Source organism: Molossus molossus, unplaced genomic scaffold, assembly GCF_014108415.1.
Source record: "Molossus molossus isolate mMolMol1 unplaced genomic scaffold, mMolMol1.p scaffold_m16_p_9, whole genome shotgun sequence".
In the NCBI taxonomy this organism is placed as follows: domain Eukaryota; kingdom Metazoa; phylum Chordata; class Mammalia; order Chiroptera; family Molossidae; genus Molossus; species Molossus molossus.
Genome location: NW_023425403.1, coordinates 66,989,385 through 67,010,313, shown reverse-complemented (window position 1 = coordinate 67,010,313; position 20,929 = coordinate 66,989,385). Strand labels below are relative to the sequence as shown.

Here is a 20,929-nt window from a genome sequence, read left to right as displayed (position 1 = left end):
TTATTTTCTGTGAGATTGCAGAGCTGGGCATTTCAGAGAAACCATTACTTAAAAGTGGCAGCCCTAGTTCATGATTCCTTATGTCCAAAGTGAAATTTAAATAAATGCTATCCTATTTGAGGGAAAAAAAAATTGTATTTAGCTTTCCTATTGTAAATATGCTGCAAACCCAACCATAGCTAGGTTCGTATCTATATTCACTAATAAAAGTGGAAATGTGAAAAAATGAACAGGATTGTAAAAATATCTCATTAAATATTTATCAAATAGCTGTTTTTGTTTGCATTGGGAAAGCTTTTGTAAATAAAAATATGTTGTAAAATAGCATAATGTATAGAAACATTTCTGGTAAAATAACTGGATTTTATTGCAGTGAAATAACAGACCACTAACACTGGTAAAAAGAAAGACAGAAGGACAGGTCTAGATAGCCTTAAATGCAAATTAAAATGTAAATGGGCACAAAGTATATAACTTCTAAATTAGATTTAGATTAAAGATAAAAAGGATACATAAATTCTATTAAAAGTTATCTATATCACAGTCAGCATTTGATGTCATCAGCATTAGATAACTGAAAATCTTTTGAAGATCAGTTTTTTAAAAAGTTATATTAAATCCCATACTAAGTGTATAAGCTGTTTCTGAGTTATTTAATTACATAATTGGAATCAATAATAGAGAATATCAGGATAGCTTTTAAGAGGTGAAGGTGACTAATATGTGGTTTTCTTAGAAAAAATTTTTGCAAAAACACATAAAATAAGACTTTGGTAACATGAAAGTAGTCGTCAAGCATTTTCTGAAAGCAGTGATCACAAACATAGCAAAAGGAAATGAAAAGGAAAAAAGTTTCCCAGCATAATTTTGTTTTCTAATAATAAATAACTCAAATACTGAATGTGTATATTAATTTTTAAAATCTACACCCCGAAATGAGATCCATACCTTTGATTTACTCTTTGAAGCGAATGTTTTTCTACAACTTGTTTTTTTTTAAAGCTGTTTTACTGTGAAGCGATGAGTAGGCTGTTGTATATGTAAAACTGTCTACTGGTACAGTGTGTTGCCAATGTATATGTAGCAATATTCCAAGCATTTTTATTACAGTTTATTGTTCCGGCTTCCAAATAAGCCAGGTAAAATCATGTACAAGAACATTAAGGATTAAGAGAAGTGGTTTCCTTAGGTGATTGATAGCAAAAATTCACCTTTCCATTATAACAGTAAATGGACAGTAACATGTTTGGCTACTACTTTCCTACAAATCTGGATTCCCAGTTTTCAGAACTGCTGCCTGTCTAATGTTTGTGGCTTCTTTCGTTGTCTTTTCGTAGGAAAAGGTGCTACGGTGTTGGGTAAATGTGCTACGTTTCTTCTTTGTAAATATCAAATTCCATTTTTTAACATAAAGTGCTTTCAAAAATAAATCAAAGATGTAATGTCTATTTAAATACATCTGATCTACTCGTTAGTGCTTAAATTAAATTCCAAGCTTAAGCTTTAATCAACAGTGTATTAAAAACCTCAAAATTCATATGGTCTATCCTTCACTCCATATACGGATACGAGGTAGAAGTGTGTGTGAAAATTTCTAGCCATTTAAATACTGTGGGGGGGAAAAAAAACAAAAAAACAAGCTGTTATCTGTGGCTTAAAAAAAAACAAACCTGCCATTAAATCTTTTATTCAGTACATTCCGAATGTGCTTTGCTAACTGGATATATTCATTGATAAAGAAACAAGAGACAAGATCTGCTTTTGAATTTATCACACTGCTCCTAGTTTTCCGCTAAAGAAAAGTACATTTTGTATATTTAAAAATATACACTCATTATACAAGTCTTTCAAAACCTAGCGCCCCCTCCTAGCTGCCTTCTGGGTTTCAACTGTTGAGTTTCAGGTCCTTGCACAACACCTAAGACGTGCAAAACTCTCTTTCTTCCTATTCTGGCAGAGAACAGTCCGAAGAGATCTCCCTCCACGTCTCCACCCTAATTCCCTCTCTTCCTAGATTCCACCCTCTTCTCTCCTTCCCTCCACCCCCGGCTCCGCCAGCCCACTGTCAGAGAAGTTGTGTACAAACTGCGCGGCCGCCCTGAGCGCGAAGCTCGTGGCCCGAGAGGGGTGCGGTCAGCGCGACAGAGGCGGGACTGTGGGCGAACTTCTTCCTTCTCATAGGCTAGCCGTTCCTGCCCAGCCGGCCTCGGGACGTCGGGATTCGCCACACCGCTGCCAGTCTGGCTGACGGGCCACGCCCACTCGGAGTTGGGTAAAATAGACGCGGGCGTCAAGTGTCAGTAGTCGCGGGGCAGGTACGCGCGTTCGCAGCTCGCTCGCGGAGGCCGGCGGTGGCGGGAGCGGACTCCGGCAAGTGAGAGAGCGCGGTGGGGCGGGGCGGGAGAAAGTGGCCGCCCGGAGGACGTTGGCGTTTACGCGTGGCGGAGCGGAAGAGTTTTGCTTTTCGTACGCGCCTTCGAAAGCCGCGCCTACTGTCGACTGAGGGGTCCGCCCGGAGCCTCCCCTCCTCCGCCCGCGGCCCCGCGTGGAGCTCGCCGCCCCGAGCCAGCGTGCCCGAAGTGGGAAGCGCGCTTGATCCGTGCGGAGCGACCGGAGCCGCACCCCCCGAGTGACCATGGCTACGCGGGTGCTATCCATAAGTGCCCGCCTGGGACCCGTACCCCAGCCACCGGCCCCGCAGGACGAGCCCGTGTTCGCGCAGCTCAAGCCTGTGCTGGGCGCCGCGAACCCGGCCCGCGACGCGGCGCTCTTCGGCGAGGAGCTGAAGCACCCGCACCACCACCCGCAGGCGCCCCCCGCGCCACCTCAGCCTCCGCAGCCAGCGCCGCCGCCCGCTGCGGGCCCGCGGCTGCCCCCCGAGGAGCTGGTCCAGGTAGGAAGAGCGGCTTCCCTCCTCCCGGGGCTCGGGCGTGTCTCGCCGCTGCGACGCGCGGGCGACAGGGGCCGCTCCAGGCTGGGCGTGCGTCGGGGCTCACCGGGAGCCGAGCGGGTGGGCAGCCCCGCCCTGCCCTCCTGGCCAGGGCACCGGCGTTTCGCCGGCCGAAAGGGGGCCGATCTGAAGGGGGTGTGTGTGTGGGGGGGTCCTAGATGAGTCCGCCCTGGCGGTCCGTCCGGGAAAGGTTAAACAGAGCTGGCTCGCGCGCACCTCTTTGCTCTTAGCTTTCTCTTAGGTTTGGAGGGCCAAGCCTCGTACCTCACGCCCCACTTACATCCCGCCTTTCGCCTTAGTCCCCCACGACTCTCAGTGCAATGGCCTTGGGGGTCTCCCCTGTCCCACGTCGTCTGGTGATAAGGGGACACGCAGGTCGGGGTGCTGGGAGGGCCGCCCCTCGGGGTCCTGTTTTCTTTTCTGTTGGCTCACCCTGCTGTAAACGCGATCGCGGGGCTGCGTTCGGGAGGCCGGAAAAGCAGAGGTTGCACTGGACTGCTTGTTTGTTTATTTCTGCACCGAAGAAGAAAGCCGGGCTGTTGTTTTCTTCATTGCGCGTAAATTTCCTCCCGGAGCCGCGCTGAAAGCTGGCAGTTGGCTTTTACACTTGCCCGGCAGCCGAATTAGAGCAACCGCCTGTTTCTTTCGCCCACGCAGGGGAGTCATATAGCCCAGAAAAAACTTCCCGGGACTTTTAGCCTGTCCCAAGGAGAAAAAAAAATTGGAAACATACCCACATGCAAACAGCTGGAAGAGCTAAAATCAGAAACCACTAACCACCACAGGAGCGAAGTGAACGAAAGGGTTTAGTTCGGTTTATTTCAAGACGCTTCATTTAATAGCCCCTTGGTATATTGCTCCTGCTCCGGTGGGTCTGCGAGTGTCGCCGTGATATGAAAGGACAGTGGCATTTGTCAGAGATATGACTCATGATTCGAGCGTTAATTTTTATTTTTAAATCGTGTTTATCCGGGAAACCGAGGCTGCATCCTCAGTGAGTGATTCGAGGTCCTATATGAAACGTTTTTGAAATTAAGTAGTAGCAAAATATGAGTTATTCACCCAACTAAGATGTCACGGTTATTCGTGCTATGAGCCATCTAGTTATGGTGTATATTTTTTCTTTTTAAATTCACTTTTTGGTGTTAAAAGAGGAGTTACGTTTATGTTATACTGGGAGAGAAGATAGCTGTGAAAAGATTGACTTGGTACAATGATAGCTGGATTATGTCCCTAAAATCACCATTTGAAAACGATTTGGTTATTTCAGGATATCAGTTTTTTGCTTAGGAGACACCAAGTGTATAAGGTATGACTGGACTTTTTACAGAGTCAGGGGGAATGTAGCATTGTCCCACTGAGGAGTACATGATAAATGTTTTGCTGATGACTGTTCTAGCGATACAGCAGCCTCTCCCCACCCACGGGCTCCTTAGCACCACTCTACCAAGGGAGTGATTTTCCCCTAGGTAATTAAAGATCTGTTTTAGATAGGGATATGAATAGGAACATTTCATTATCATATTAACCAATTACAGAATCTGCTGATTAAAATCAACATTTAGATCAAATGTTGAATGTGAACGTGTTCTTTCAGTGGATACTATGTTTTGATCAAAACATTGTATTTAGGTTTCCATTACTGTAAACCAAAAAACGCAACAAAATAGCCAAGGAATATGTTTTATGTTAAATATTTCAGTAATATCTATCCAAGAAAAGAAAACCTCACAACTTTGCAATATTATATTTAAGATTTGCTTAGTTACAAAAACACATGCACATTGCAGACCTATATGACATGAACAGAATTGGGGTAGCTTGGCAATATTACAGTACTGCAAACTTAACTATGTAATGGGGCAGGGAATCCTGCTTGTATATGAGTGATAAGAAGGTATACTATATTTTTGCATCAGAAAGGAATGTTTTCTGTTAGCTTCCTTTTTTTCTTGATTTGCCTCATTCACTGTTTGTCCACATGAGATTGTGGGAGCAATTTTATCAAATACATGTTTTACAGAGTTTCGTAACGTTTTAGTGAACCAGTTATTACACAATTGACAAATAAACCTGATATATTTATAAGCAACACTTAGAAGGAGTTTGCTCAACTACTTTTCACAGGGATTGTTGGGGAATTTTTAGTAAGCACCGTTTGTCCTTCCTGAGATGATGAATTAGGTGGATTATGCATGTTTGTATCTCTTTTTTTTTTAGACAAGATGTGAAATGGAGAAGTATCTGACACCTCAGCTTCCTCCAGTTTCTATAATTCCAGAGCATAAAAAATATAGACGAGACAGTGCCTCAGTCGTAGACCAGTTCTTCACTGACAGTGAAGGGTTACCTTACAGTATCAACATGAACGTCTTCCTCCCTGAAATCACTCACCTGAGAACTGGCCTCTACAAATCCCAGAGACCCTGCGTAACACACATCAAGACAGAACCTGTTACCATTTTCAGCCACCAGAGTGAAACGACTGCCCCTCCTCCGGCCCCAACCCAGGCCCTCCCTGAGTTCACCAGTATATTCAGCTCACATCAGACCGCAGCTCCAGAGGTGAACAATATCTTCATCAAACAAGAACTTCCTACACCAGATCTTCATCTTTCTGTTCCCCCGCAGGGCCACTTGTACCAGCTACTGAATACACCGGATCTAGAGATGCCCAGTTCTACAAACCAGACAGCAGTAATGGACACTCTTAATGTTTCTATGTCAGCCGCCATGGCAGGCCTTAACACACACACCTCTGCTGTTCCGCAGACTACGATGAAACAATTCCAGGGCATGCCCCCTTGCACATACGCAATGCCAAGTCAGTTTCTTCCACAACAGGCCACTTACTTTCCCCCCTCACCACCAAGCTCAGAGCCTGGAAGTCCAGATAGACAAGCAGAGATGCTCCAGAATTTAACCCCACCTCCATCCTATGCTGCTACAATTGCTTCTAAACTGGCAATTCACAATCCAAATTTACCTGCCACCCTACCAGTTAATTCGCAGAACATCCAACCTGTCAGATACAACAGAAGGAGTAACCCCGATTTGGAGAAACGACGCATCCACTACTGCGATTACCCTGGTATGTGATCTTACCTGGTTGAAGCATCGCATTTAAATGTTTGTATGTGCCTTTTTCCAAACTCAGGCTTTAAATTTACATGGGAAAATAGTACTTGACAATAAAAATCATCTTTTTTCTTTTCATGTCCCAGTCTCAGGGCCTTACCCTGGTACGTACCATTTAGGTGTCTGTTGCTTATTTGATGTTTAAAAGTAAAGGCTAGAATATGCTGAAAAAAAGTTACGTATACTTTTTTTCTCTTTAATATTAAATAAAATTATAATTTTTAGTTATACCAGAGTTATTTTAACATAACTATCTCCAATCATAAATTGGAGTTTTTAATTCTAAATTAAGTACCCTGAAAAGAGATAAGTAAGGTAGGAGAAAAGGCAGTTTGGTAATAAAGTGGGGGTTCAGTAGGCTCCTATAAGACAAGACTGTCTATAGAATAGATTTAAGGATAGCTTTGATAGCATATGAGCATATTTATTCATTCTTGAATGAGATACGTGGCCCAATATATGAATTGATGACGGTAATGAATATATCTGTAAGTTGCTGGCATAAGCTAGTTTATGAAAAATACAGAGTGTAATGTATTGACCTGTGGTATATGATATGGCATGACATACTGAATTAAAAAACAAGAAATGTAGAAGTACAGAAAATGGCCGTCATCTTGGATAATGGTTAATTAACATTGTCAGCTCTGGAGCCATTAAAAATTTTAAATCACTGAAGTATGTGTTACTACTATAAAGCATCTACTGGAATATAAACACATTTCCCATTTGTAGCGTGGCTTAATTATCCTTTTTCTGCTAAAGTGATACATACATAAAGCAAATCACTTTAATACCTTTAATAAGGTAATAGGGGAGTGCTTTTTAAAACTGAAGCTTCAGATATCTAGCATGAGAGATTTCTTCTTTAAAGCCAGATTTTAAACACTGAATCATCAAATGTAAAGATTTCAAAGGATCTCCAAAATGACAAGCTGTTCCTCTCCTGCTTTATTTTAGGCTGCACAAAAGTTTATACGAAGTCTTCTCATTTAAAAGCTCACCTGAGGACTCATACTGGTATGTAATTTTCTTGTTAATTCTGTGAGTTGTGTAAATAGTGTAAGTGGTATTCATCCTTTTAAAAGCCAACACTTGTTTGATCTCTTCTTTCTTCTGTCAACTTTTATTTTTTAATGGCCTACCTTTTCAGCCCTGGCTTGGCTCAAAATTCAGTTCAGTGAAAAAGTCTGGTTCCAGGAAGGCTGATGTTCCCTCACGAAGGCATTGCCCTGTCACCTCACATAGAATTAATTACCCAAAAATGTAAACAATGATGTTTACTGATGGATTTTAAAACTTGTAATGGCACTGCTATTTCTTATCATGAAGGGGAAAAATGTAACTCATTTTTTTTCTTTAACAAATCATTTGGCTTCTATATAGCTATATTCAACACTAAAAACTTTTCCATTTAGCATGTAAAGTGTAACTGCTTAATACATTGTTTTTAGTTTTACCTTTAGCCTAAAATAGCAGTGTTTAGCATGCTTTCTGTGCTTGATGAAAGGAAGGGCCAAAATTGCAGAATATTAAAATCAGACAGAGATGGGGTGGTGGTTTTAATGGTTTTTTTAACACCCTGCCCTAACGCACATTTGATGCATTTGAGAGACTAATATGCTTATATTTGATCGTTTTTCAAAACGTGCTTTAAATTTAGCCCCTTTGATTTTATAAACATTTTGTCAGATGTATCTAATCACTTTTACACACTTTGTAATTTTAAAACTTTATATCAGAACCCGTTTTAGGATGAAACCAGGTGGCATGCTTTCAAAACCTCCAAATACCCCAAATATTTTCAAACATATAGATTGTCACTATTTGTGATTTTGGTTAAAAGGACAGCCCCAAAGGAAAGAACTTATACGAAATGATTGTTTTATTTTCTCTCATTAAACACAGCCTTACCTAAAGTTCAAAGAATAAGTTTGCTAATAAAAGCAATGACCTAGCAAAATGTTTTATTCCATCATTGCTATGGAAACAAAAGTATTCAACAGTTCCTTTGAATGGGTTGTTGGATTAGTGTGAGGACTTGAATCTCCCCAGGCTAGATGTTACTATGGAAATTGAGGTTTGATAAATGAAGTAGTTATCTCTAACTGCTGCATTAAAAAGTAAAAGCCTTTGAAGGAAGGTCAGTGCTGAGACACAGCACTAAGAGGAATATGGCTGCAGACATTTTGTATGCCTGTTAGGTACTGCTTGCTATCCCGGTGATCAGCACTACTTACTAAAACCTAGTGCTGGCAACAGCGTGGTCGATTCCGGGGGCTTTCTGAGAAACTGCTTGTAAAGAAAAGACATCTCGTGTATTTATCAATGAAATGAATGGATTGTTTTGGCCTACTGTTTTTAGATATAGACACATTGATTTCATGAAGGAAAAGATCCTACATAAGTAGCCCAAAGTAGAAATTATACTTCTAGTTGAACAAACACACATTATTTGCAGAACACACTCAGTCTAAAGTTTTCAAAATACAAATGACAAGGCCAAGAACACATGCCATATACTAAATACTAAAATATTCTGTAGAATATATGTTAAGGAAGGAAACATTGAAAATGGGTTTTTACCTGAATGTTGATTAAGGGGAAGTAGAAGGAACTTCGAAACATTTGGACTGTTGTTTTTCTTCTTTGAAAGTCCTTGAAAGAAGAGATAGGAGGGAAACATGCTTTTCATGAGGTTAAAGTCTCCTAATAAAAGTGGGGTGCGATTGCATATAGCGATATAATCAAGTGCTATTGCAGGGATTGTAGCCAGAGCCTATCTAAATGGCCTTGCAACCCCTGTAAGGCTGGGTTTAGTGCTCTAAGTGCTTATACCTGCAATTCTGGAACTTGACCTGTTGGCACAGAAATTTAATAGTGGGTTGTCTTAACAATGCTTGTACTAATAAAAACAAACTGAAAAGAGGACCCAGGCCTAATTTGGGTGCCATGCATCAACTTTTTCCACCTGATCATGAGTGTATGGCCATCGACATAGAATGAGTGAGACGATTTAATACAGTTTAATAAAGTTTTGTTTGATAGTCTTTCAGATGCCTTGGGGAGGGTTCGTAACAGACTTGTTCATCTGGCTAAACCCGTTCTTGGGTAATCATAGAGCATTGAGGTTGTTTTCTCCTCATTTCTAGTTTCTAGACAATGCCTTTTAAAATTACCTCTCTCGTTGCATCCTCCCCACCCTGCCTGGTGTTTTTTAATGAATGTATCTGAAGCCAGCAAAGGCTTGTTTCTGTTTGTTTTTTTCCAAGGCTCAGGCATTTCTAAAGTACTTCTCTCATTTAATAGCTTTTTTTTTGTTTTCCTTCTGTTCCCCTTGCCTAATTTATTAGAGAATTTAAAAAAAAATCTATATGGGAATATTGATTTTCTATTTGATGATATATTAGTTATTTTTTAAATGATTGCCATTTTACAGGCAGAATGTGAAGCACCCTAGCATTTCTTTGAAGTATAATTGTAAATGTTTTAAAATGTCAAGTTACCTTATGCTTTAAAATGATTTAAGCAGTCCAGCCGGTGTGGATCAGTAGTTGAGCATCGACTCTTGCACAAAGAGGTTGCTGGATCAATTCCTGGTCAAGGCACATGCCCAGTTTGTGAGCCCAATCCACAGTGGGAGGCATGCAGGAGGCGGCCAATTGGTGTTCTCTCTCATCGATGTTTCTGTTTCTCTCCCTCTCCCTTCCTCTCTCTCTAAATATCAATAAAGGAAAAAAATGATTTAAGCAATTAAAACAACCTACACCTGAGTTCTATTTAATAACTTACTCTGAATTTTTAGATTGTAAATGCTTCTTAATTAGACTTGCAAATTGAACATAAGGAAATAGTCTTTTTAAACCAAGACCTTTTAAAAACAATTTTGGATGAAAGAGTAGAAGATATTTTCTTGAACCAGAAGTCTCATAGGATTTTAGCATTCGAGTATTTCTAAGTTTATACCCTTTTGGTTTTTTTTTAATTCAGAAAAAGAATATACAGTTAATACAAAGTTCTACCTTTGTGTGGTTAGATAAAATATCTGACTATTCTAGGAAATAATTGTATTTCACCTAAAAACATGTTATGTCTTTATATACATGATAGCATACTTATAGACCTATAGAGGTACCCCTTAGATAGGGGTATGTGGGTAGTTGTGTGTATTACTTGTAATGTCATACCTCTGGCTAGACGCTGTGGCAATAGTTCTAGGCAACAGTGTCAAATGGTAAATTTTCAAATCAAGATATTTGTACTTTCAACAGCATTTAAATGTCAGCATTACCGAAATTTGTGTATGCCTCAAGATGTATACAAGGGGCTATACTCATTACCACCATTTAAAAAGTTGCTCCCAAGTACCTTAAAAAAAAAAAGACTCACATACTATTTGCCCTTACAAATCAACGTACCTGTAAAACCAATTCAGGAATCAAATAGAAAAATTTACTGTAAACAATAATATAGTTTCTGTACATATACCCAACTATCTTTAATTTCACAATGAAGATTTAAAATAACCCAGACTATATATACAAAGTAAAATTTGTAAGAAATTGAAATTTTTTCTTATCACTGGCACTGGTTTTTGGTGTTCCTGTGAATACCATAAGTTAAAATATTTCTTTTACACTGCATGGTTCTTTAAAACTTGTGTTTGCACATTAGTAAAAACCACTTTCCAAAGAAAAGGTTCTGAAAAAGTAAATAGTGAACACAATGCAGATGTTTGAAATTGAATGGTTTTAGTCACATGCGTGAATGTGCACTTAACCCTAGAGAACATGCTAAAGCAGTTGGGAAATAAGGGTATAGTAACATTTTTAGATCATTTATCAGTAGTGGCTATCTGGAACAGAGCAGAAAATGAGCAGTTGTTACAGAGAAACTCTTTGAGCAGCACACACGTGGCTCAAGCATCCCTTAGACCCAGACTCTATGCACGAGCTGTTATGGGTGCACTAAAGGATCCCAAAATGGCTTGCTCTAAGGGTTGACACGAAATGGACAATAGGAAACAATCCCACAAAAGAAAATGGAAACCTACAAATAACAGGAACACAAAATGGACTCTGAGTCAAACACTGTACTGTTAGTGCTGCATTTCCCTGAGTTGTGTTTGGGATTCCACAGGAAGCCTTAGGAAGAGTTTTATTCCAAGCCTGGTTTCGAAGGTGGTCAGTTCCCATGTTCTGCTTACTTGATGATGTAGGACACTATTTCCTAATGACATTTATATTAAGATGTTACTGTGTGTGCTTTAAAATACATAATCTCTGCTTGAGATTTGTTGCTAAGAATTGATTTTAGTTTCAGTTTGGATACTAAAAAAATCCTTAGGTATAAATTTCTGTATAATTCTCATTCTAGAATATTTTTCCATTGATTTTTAGAGGGGGGGGGGAGAGAGACACATTGATGTGAGAGAGACACATCTATTGGGTTGCCTCCTGCACGACCCCAACTGGGGCTGAGGATCAAACATAGGTGTGTGCCCTTGACTGGGAATCACCTGAAACCCTTTGAATCAGACTGGCCTGGGCTAACTTTTTATTTAAAAGTATTGACAGTGTTGCCAATAAAGATTTTTACTTCTGGCACTTTATATGTAATCTGTAGTGTTAGATGTTACTAGTTGAACATACTTGTTATTTTCATTTGTAGCTTTATTTTATATATTGAAGTGTAGTGGTTTAAGCGACTTGCCGGTTTCAGACCTCTGGAAAGGTATTTATGAGTTTGAAAGTTTAGAAACAATTTCTTTTTAATTACTCTCTGGGAAGATTGAATTTTGCTTCTAGGACTTGTTCTTTCATCTGAAAAACATTTACATAGGAAATTTTTGTTCTGTGATGATAATGCTTGTCAAAGGCTAAGAAGTATAATTTGATTAAGCAAACATTTTTTACTGATCTTGCAGAGAATCTCTCCTTTTCTTATAAACTATTGGGGAAGAGAGTTTCTAAGTAGATTAAATAGAATTGTGAAGTTGAGATAGAAACAATCAGCTGTAAAAGAAGAGAAAATGCAATATTTTTTAGAGCAATAATTTAATCACCCAGGATTTTTTACTTTGACAGGTATTTTTAGTTCTATAGAATGTAGTAGCTGTTTACTTGATGACCTACATCTTTTCTGGTGAAAGATTAGAAACAAAGTAATGTCCTACTTTAGTAAAAGTATCTCTGTAGCAGTATTCTTATTCTGGCAGCCTGTATTATTTATATTCAAGGATCTCTAACAATTCTAATTAAGGGTAGCTTACTGTTTTAGAAGTGCACTGGAGATAACTTTCATTAAAAAACATTGAGCCAGAAGAATAAATTTCTTTTTGATTACTTTATAAATGCAAACCTTTGAGTTGGGAGGAATCCTCCTGGTCAAGGTAACCACATTAAATGCAAATTAAAGGAATAAGCCAGAGAAAGACAAGCCATATGATTTCACTCATTTAGAATTTAATGAACAGACTGAACTAACAAACAAAATAGAAACAGACTCAGAGAGAGCAAGTAGACAGCTCTGGTAGTGGTGGGGGTGTTGGGGGGGAGTAGAGGGATTGAGCAAAAAAGACAGAAAGAACTCGTGGACATAGACAACAGTTGTGGAGGGAGAGGGGTAGATGGAGGTGTAAGAGGGTGGGGGGGAATAAATGGTAATGGAAGTAAAAGAATATTTAGTACTTTTAATGTTAGAAAAATGACAACATGGAATTTTTCTTTTTTTTTTTTTTCCTAAAGAAAAGATAAAGCCCTGGCCGGTTTGGCTCAGCAGTTGGAGCATCAGCCTGCGGACCAGAGAGTCCCGGGTTCGGTTCCCACTAGGGCATGTACCATAAAAAAGAAGAAAAAGAAAATGTAAAATATTTCGATACTTAAAAAAAATTTAGTTTGGGCTCTTATTATGAGACAGTGAATCGGGTGTGTTGTCTTTAGACTCAACAATTGGTATTTAATTTCATTAACACTATTAAAGATAGAGGGTGTTTCCCGTTGTTTTTGTAGAGAATCCTCAAGAGCAGTAGCAGGAGCCTAGAGATGAATTCTGTTGGGATATTGACTGAAACCTTGATGGCATGTCCCCACCCCCCCAATCACCCTTTAGATTTGGCAGATCACTCTTTGTTCCCAGGAGACATCCCCTTCCTTACTGCCTTTGACTAGCAGTGGGGTCTCCAGAACTTCTTAGTTTTCATCAAATGCAGTCAATATTGTAAAAGAAAACTTGTTTACATAGAGTTTATTTATCCTTGTACAACTATAGTATAAATAATAACTGACTTTGAACATGGCCTCCTGAAGAGGCAAAAAGCATGATTTTCACATAAATGCACATTTAGTCAGATAATCCTCATTGGTCCTAGGCAGAGTAGAACCAGGCAAAGCCCTATTGCAGGTGTCATAAAAAAAGGACAGTCCAGTAGACCACACTAGGTGTTTTCCTGACTCTTACATGACCTTCATTAATGAACATAACCAAGTTGGTTAGACTTGGGCCAAACATGTGGTTGTACTAAAGAAGCATTAGGAGAAATGTGGCGTTTACAGTTGGAATAGAAGACATCTCTGTCATTGAGGAACTTTCAAAGCCAGTTAAGGAGGCAAAATACAGCTATTTGAAGCCTTAGTACAGCAATATATGTACAAGTGCAAATCAGTTATTCAAAAGGAATTTAAGTGATGCTGGAGGTACAGAGAAGTGATCTCTCCTGGACTGTTCACAGGTTTTCTGAAGAGGTAGGTGAATCAGATTTTAAAGAAGGAGATGAATATAAGTAGATTAACAGGGAGAAAGCAGGGATTTTCTTACTTAATATATCCTTTAAAGTAATCCATTTGCTTAAATGGGTACATTATTGATAGGGATACTATAACTAGTAAATATTAGGTACATTTTATAAATACTAGTAATACTAATCTTTGAAATGAACTGCCTGCCCTTCTGTTCCAAGTGTAGAAAATACATTACAATGAGCTTTAATAAAAAGATATTTTAAATAGAAAATTGCTGGTATTGATACATAAAAATATTAATTAATGAGCACAAATATTCCTACTTTATCTTCTTTTTTAGATCTCTGATATTCATGAATTTCTTTAATTTTGAGATTACTGTTTCAGACTCTAAATTCCATAAATGTCTAATGATGGGGAGGATCTAATTATTATTGAATTGCATGAAAATATTTTCCTCCTGAAATAAGAGCTCTCTTTGAGTTTCGAGACTCTTAAATAAGTAGTAATTATTGAAATGATTCATTTCACTTTAACAGTTTGCATTGCTTTGGGTCTCAGAATAGGATATGGATTTTAAGTTCTTTGAAGCCAGAGACCAAATCTTATTTGTTGTATTTTGCAAGTCATTTGGTACAGGTTATACTCTTATTTACTAAACATTGGCTTTAATTCTGATGCTTTTTAGCCTTTATCAGATGTCATTGATTTTAGCCTTCAGAAAGGAAACCAGTGTATAAATTTGCTGTAATAAACTTTTTAAAAGTCACATAAAATAAGAAAAATATTTTTATTTATGATATTTTTCTTTTGTTAGAAGAATCTATGTAGAACATTCTAGGGAAAGGCCTTGGTATGAATCTGTTGAATATGTTCAGCAGAGCAGAGAAACCTCCCATTCTATTGTGCTTGGTCCAAAACTCATTTTTTATCTGTCTGTCACAGGGAAAAAAGGAGATAATTTTAGTTTCCTCGCTAAAGATTTTTCCGATACTTCACAAATATATTTTCCTAACCCACTGAAATTCACTTCACCTGGGGTAAAGGGGAATAATTATTAGATAATATTTGGGGATTGTCAACACCAGCACAGATCAGTTTTCAGTACCCCACAGGTCCTGATAGGTGGGTCCCCACTGAGGACCCTGTGCTTCAACAGTCTGGGTCAAGGCCGACTCTGAGTCCATTAAGCTGTAGCCGTTCCTTAACTGACCTTCACAAGTGGCTTTGGAATCTTTAAATAAATTTGAACAATGTCTGTGTGTTCCTTAAATCATTCATATAGAGGGTATTAATGTTTACTAATGGAAGATTTAAGTAGGACATTAAAGGTAAGTGTCCAGCTAGGGTTCTTAAAGTGGAGCTCATCATATCGTTTCTAACTCGTGGAGTTACTGTGAGGGTTAAATGAAGTAAAGAGAAGTACTTGACTCCGGAGTATGTGCTCAATGATGTTTGTGCCTGCGCCTTTCTTTCACTGGAAATGTTTTTGCTTAACATTTAATACACTATACTGATTGACTTGATCAGTATGGATACTGATGTTTAACTTAAACATTAAAAAAAAAAGATTTGGGATTCTTAGCAAAATAGCCCTAGTAATTTAAAATTTGAATGAGAAAATGAATACTTTATTTGAGAGAGAAAGTGGAAGCTTGTTTCTGTGCTGTACATACAAACTTGTCACTTTTTTCTTTCTGCCTTTGGAAAGTTTCACATTAACAGCACGAGAACTTAAAAATACTGTTGATGTTGAAAAGAGCTTAACTAAATATTTTAAATTGGTGGTATTGGAAAAGGATTCTGTAAAAATCCAATTAAACTTTTGAAAGCTCTATCCTGTTGAAATAACTTAAAGGAAGTCAGTTTGGTTTCCCAGAAGTACTGTGCATAGTGTTTCTGGCTGAGGAAGAAAGGCGTAAATCGGCTATTTGGCCAGAAATTGGGTACTAGCTTCCTCTACAATGTTTTACTTGAGCAGTGTTGACACTTGAACAAATCCCATAGAAATTGCCCCAAGTGGGGAACTGTTGTCCTTGCTTTTATAGTAAAGATTTGGTCCCGTAACTAATGTCCCAGACACAAGAAGTATTCTTGGCTGAATCAAGCTATAGATGTGCATAAATTGGGAGCAAAAGCCAAAATGTTTTAGGAACTTTAATGGCTACTGGTTTTCAACCAACCAGTAAACTTAAAAAATATTGGTGCAGTTTATTGCTTTATAGCCACTAAAAACAGTGAACAGAGTCTAGTGTCCCTTGTTTCTTAAACTCTGAAAATTCAGTTTTCTTGCTATTTAATTATTCATTTCAAAAGACTAGAAATGATTTTTAAAATTGGAGCACTTCAGGAATATTTTTTCTTGCTCTCAGACATCAGAAATAACTTTCCATTAAATGACAGCAAAGTGTTTAACCACCATGTTTGTTTTTGTGAATTTATTTTTTCACAAGGAACAAACACAAATGTTTGTGTGCAAAAAAGTTTATTTTTTCCATTTGATTTACATCTACAAGAGTGATAGCTCCCTTTACTGCTGGTACTAAAACATATCTGTGTATTAAACATATTAGATGTGAATATAAGTGAAAGAAAAAGTAGTTTATTACTTAAAAGGTTTGAGAGTATTAATTTAACATCTTAGAATTTACTATGAGAAGACAAAACAGTTCAGGAATTGTGATGTCTATTTTACAAACAGAGTGATAGGAACCAAAAAGGGAATTTTAAAAATAATTGTGTCTTGGTCAGCACCAGAGGAGAGGAGACCCAGTAAAGGGCTCACGGGTGCATACCATAAGGAGCTGACAGAGATCTCATGGGGAATAATTGGTGCACATTTCCAGAGCCATTCTGGCCCTTTCTTCTTTGTCCTTACGGAATTTTGTTTGAAAGTCAGACTAGTTATCAGAACAGCAAAACTATATTAAACACAAGTTGTAGAAATCTCAGTTGATGCGGTGTGTCTATTAAAATCTGGACACAGTTGAGTAATCTTACAACTTCCTGAATGTGATACTACTAAATCAGGCAGAAAGGTTGTTGAGTTTCATGGTGACAGATGTTTAAGGCAACTCAGGTTTTTCTCCTTTAGAAAAGAAAACAGTTTAAAAGAAATTTCAGAGCTTGGCTATTCAGAGTTTTAAAAGGTGTCGCCAGTTTGATTCCCAGTTAGGGCACATGCCCATGTCATGGGCCAAATTACCCTGTGGGCAGGGGATGGGGCAGGTGTGTGTGGAAGGCGGCCAGTCGATGTTCTCTCTCCCTCTACCTTCCTCTCTAAAATCAATGAAGAAAAAATTATTTTTAAAAAAACCTCACCTGTAAACCAGCAGTACTTTAATATGCAAATGTATCTCACAAACTCTCATCTTAAACTAACATTCATAGAAAATTATAACAATAAAGCATACATATAGGAACTATTAGTTAATGCTCAGTGAGAGATTTTTAAGTTTTGGGTTTTACTTAGTGGGGGGACTACATGATCTCAAATAGGATTAATTGATTCTAAAGCTGGGAGTTAAGACTGCATTATAAATATTAAGTAGTTTTAAAAGATTGGCAAACTTTAGACAACATTAAGAGTAATACAAAATGCGGTGGGGCATTGCGGTGGGGCAGCCGCTCAGTTATCAGTTCACTATTAAAATAAAAAGCGCCCTAAAAGAACAGGTAGATTGAATGGTTAGAGACTTTTTTTTTTTTTTTTTTTAAGAGAGGGAGGAAGGGAGAAAGAGAGAGAAACATCCATGAGAGAGAACATTGATTTGTCGCCTCCTGCATGCCCCCCATTGGGGATTGGGCTCACAACCTGGGCATGTTCCCTGACCGGGAATGGAACCAGTGACCTCTTGGTGCATGGTCAATGCTCAACCACTGAGCCACACCGGCCGGGCTGATTAAGGACTTTTAAAGCATATATTACACATGTAAGCTCTATGAGGCCAGGCATTTTTCTCTTGCTGATTGTTGTATTCCAAGAGTTCAGGGCAGTGCCCAGCATACAGTACAAACTTGGCAAATCATTTCTAAAAATGGGCAGTGTTTTACAAAAAAAAAGAATGCACGAATAAGCAAATGTATCATGGCTCTTTACCAAAGTGAAATTATCAGTACCAGACTATCTGATCTGGTTGAGGAACTTATTAAATATCAAATGCATAGAGCTTTAACACCATTGAACTTGAAAATTTTCTTTGTTCTGCTTGAATGTGTATGGGCTGGTGTGAATTTCAAAGAGCCTGTTACTCCATTTTGGAGGCTGTATGTTCAAGGGGAACTGTTGTATGAGCCAGCAGTCTGGCTTATTTAGAAACATCTAGGACCAATTTATAAAGTAAAGGATTCCAATTTGGGACCTTAAATATATTGTATTGGTGAACTGAGAAGCTCCCTCATCAGTACCTCCCTTAATTTTTTCCCTTTCTTGTTCATTCTGTAGCCGTCGATCTCACACAATTAATTTGCGGTTGTTGGTGTAGACATTGTATTCCCACAGTCATGATAGAGCCACCCCAGCTCCCTAGCCATTTTATGGGTTTATACATACAGGAGCAACGATTCATCTTGTACATTTAAAACGGAAATTTTTCATCCTTCAGCGTTCTAGGAGGGTGACTCCATTCACTAGATGACTGAGGGAAATTCGCCCATAACAAAATTCATGAACTTGCCTTCTCTTGGACCACGACTTAAAAATAAGTTTCGTCTCAGGCAGTATTTACGATGTGGGTCTGACTGACGGCACCTCACTCTTCCCTTCCTTCACTGTCGCAGGCGAGAAGCCGTACAAGTGCAGCTGGGCCGGCTGCGACTGGAGGTTCGCGCGCTCGGACGAGCTGACGCGCCACTACCGCAAGCACACCGGGGCCAAGCCGTTCCAGTGCGCCGTGTGCAACCGCAGCTTCTCCCGCTCCGACCACCTGGCCCTGCACATGAAGAGGCACCAGAACTGAGCCGGCCCGCGGCTCGCACTCGGTCTGCACTTCGGGGCAAAGTTTTAAATGACAAACGTAACTATATATATATAAAAAGAAAAAAAAAACAACAAAAAACTGGAAATGTATATTTTGTATATTTGAGAAAACAGGGAGTACGTTGTATTAATACCAAAGTGTTTGGTCCTTTTAAGAATCTGGAATGCTTGCTGTAATGCATAGGGCTTTTCTCAAGCAGATCTCATCTCATGACACACAACCACATCTCAGCGTGGGCAGGGGTGGGAGTGAGGGCGAAGGGTCTGTCTGCGGTGTTCCACCTACGCACCATCACTTAATGTGACAGTGTTTAGTAAACAAGCCAGTTGGCAGGCACAGGAAGAAAGTTGGATTGTATGTCAAGATTTTACTTGACATCAAGTAGTTTTTCAACAATAGAATGATTCCTTAGAGGTGCGCAGTGTACCTGGCAATTCACAAATAGCCATTGAACAAATAAGTGTTTATTTTGTTTTTTTGTTTTTTTTTATGAGTTGCCTATATTTGCTATTCAAAATTTTGTAAATATGCAAATCAGCTTTATAGGTTTATTACAAGTTTTCTAAGATTCTTTTGGGGAGAAATCATAAGTAATTTGAAAATAACCATGAATACATTTACAGTTAGAATTTGTGGTAAGATACCTCTTAAAACCTTACCAAATTCATTCTTGTGGGGAAGGAAATGATAATCATTCAAATGAACTTAAAAAGCAGATTTAATGCACTGATTAAGATAGGACTGTTTATTTTAAATATGAAAGACATTTTTATATGAATTGCGAACTCAAGAGCTTAAAGATAGTTACAATATATAAAAATTAAACCTCTTAAAATAAGCTAAACAGTATCATTTTTAAGAAGGACTTGGTAGTTTTCACATGACAATGTTGAATTTATAATGCAGTTTTCATATACTGAGATTATTTGCTCGTGCAGGACTGTTGGTTAAATGCCAGTTGATGTGGATTTTGCATGTAATATACAGTGACACAGTAATTTTACCTAAATTACAGTGCAGTTTAGTTAATGTATTGTTCATACTGACTCAATGTCTACCTTTAATTCCAAATGACATGTTGAAAACTTAAGGAAGCAAATGCTACATATATGCAATATAAAATAGCAATGTGATGCTGATGCTATAACCAAAGGGCAGAATACATAAGCAAAATGCCAAAAGGGGTCTTAATTGAAATGAAATTTTAATTTTGTTTTTAAAATATTGTTTATCTTTATTTATTTTGTGGTAATATAGTAAGTTTTTTTAGAAAATTTTCATAACTTGATAAATTATAGTTTTGTTTGTTAGACAAGTTGCTCTTAAAATGTGTAAATAGATGACAAGTGGTGTAAATATTTTGTAAGAGGCTTCAAAATGTTTATACGTGGAAACATACCTACATAAAAAGCTAAAAATCAGTTGCTGTTTTGCTTCTTTTTCCCTCTTATTTTTGTATTGTGGTCATTTCCTATGCAAATAATGGAGCAAACAGCTGTATAGTTGTAGAATTTTTTTGAGAGAATGAAATGTTTATATATTAATGACAATTTTTTTTTTGGAAAATAAAAAGTGCCTAAAAGATTCATGTTGTGCCTTCCTTCTCCACCTACAATAGCAAAACATAGCAAATTCATTTCCAAAACTGTTTAAAGGGTCTATTTATCAGGGCAGTTGATAAAAAATCAGTTTCCACATTGAACCAATATCTACCTTTCTTTAGGACAAAAGAAGAATTTCTTTTAAAAATATAGTTACAGGTATAAAGGGAGGCATAATTCATGAATGCTGATATTTTTTCCCTCTGGTTAGTACTCTTGATGTGATGTGATGAAAATGGAACTTTGTAGTCTTCCTCCTAAAAACATGTAACCTCTGTCGAATCATGGGAAACACATCAGACAAATCCCAGTTGAGGGACATCTACAGAAGACCCTACCCAGTCCCTGGCCCGTGTGGCTTGGTTCGTTGGAGTGTTGCCCCATGCGCTAAAGGTCGCAGGTTGGATTTCTGGTCAGGGCACATCTGGGTTTCAGGTTCGATCCTCTGATGGGGTGCATGTGGGAGGTGACCAGTCAATGTTTCTCTCTCTCTCTTTAAAAAACAAAAACAAAAACCTACCC

The 20,929-nt window shown here is 38.4% G+C and overlaps 1 protein-coding gene across 1 annotated transcript; it reads left to right on the top strand.

Moving 5' to 3' along the window:
• The first annotated feature begins 2,313 nt into the window (after positions 1–2,313).
• Positions 2,314–18,866, top strand: KLF5 (Kruppel like factor 5). The gene is made up of 4 exons (XM_036250346.1): positions 2,314–2,893; positions 5,171–6,041; positions 7,049–7,108; positions 18,607–18,866. The coding sequence occupies exons 1-4, from the start codon at positions 2,636–2,638 to the stop codon at positions 18,783–18,785; spliced, it is 1,368 nt and encodes a 455-aa protein (XP_036106239.1). The 5' UTR covers positions 2,314–2,635; the 3' UTR covers positions 18,786–18,866.
• Positions 18,867–20,929: the final 2,063 nt, after the last annotated feature.

Excerpts from the sequence above, each read along its gene's own strand:
- KLF5 (XM_036250346.1), top strand. The coding sequence starts at position 2,636 with ATGGCTACGCGGGTGCTATCCATAAGTGCCCGCCTGGGACCCGTACCC. Across the intron at positions 2,894-5,170 it reads CCCCCGAGGAGCTGGTCCAG|ACAAGATGTGAAATGGAGAA; the intron begins GTAGGAAGAGCG and ends TTTTTTTTTTAG. Across the intron at positions 6,042-7,048 it reads CCACTACTGCGATTACCCTG|GCTGCACAAAAGTTTATACG; the intron begins GTATGTGATCTT and ends GCTTTATTTTAG.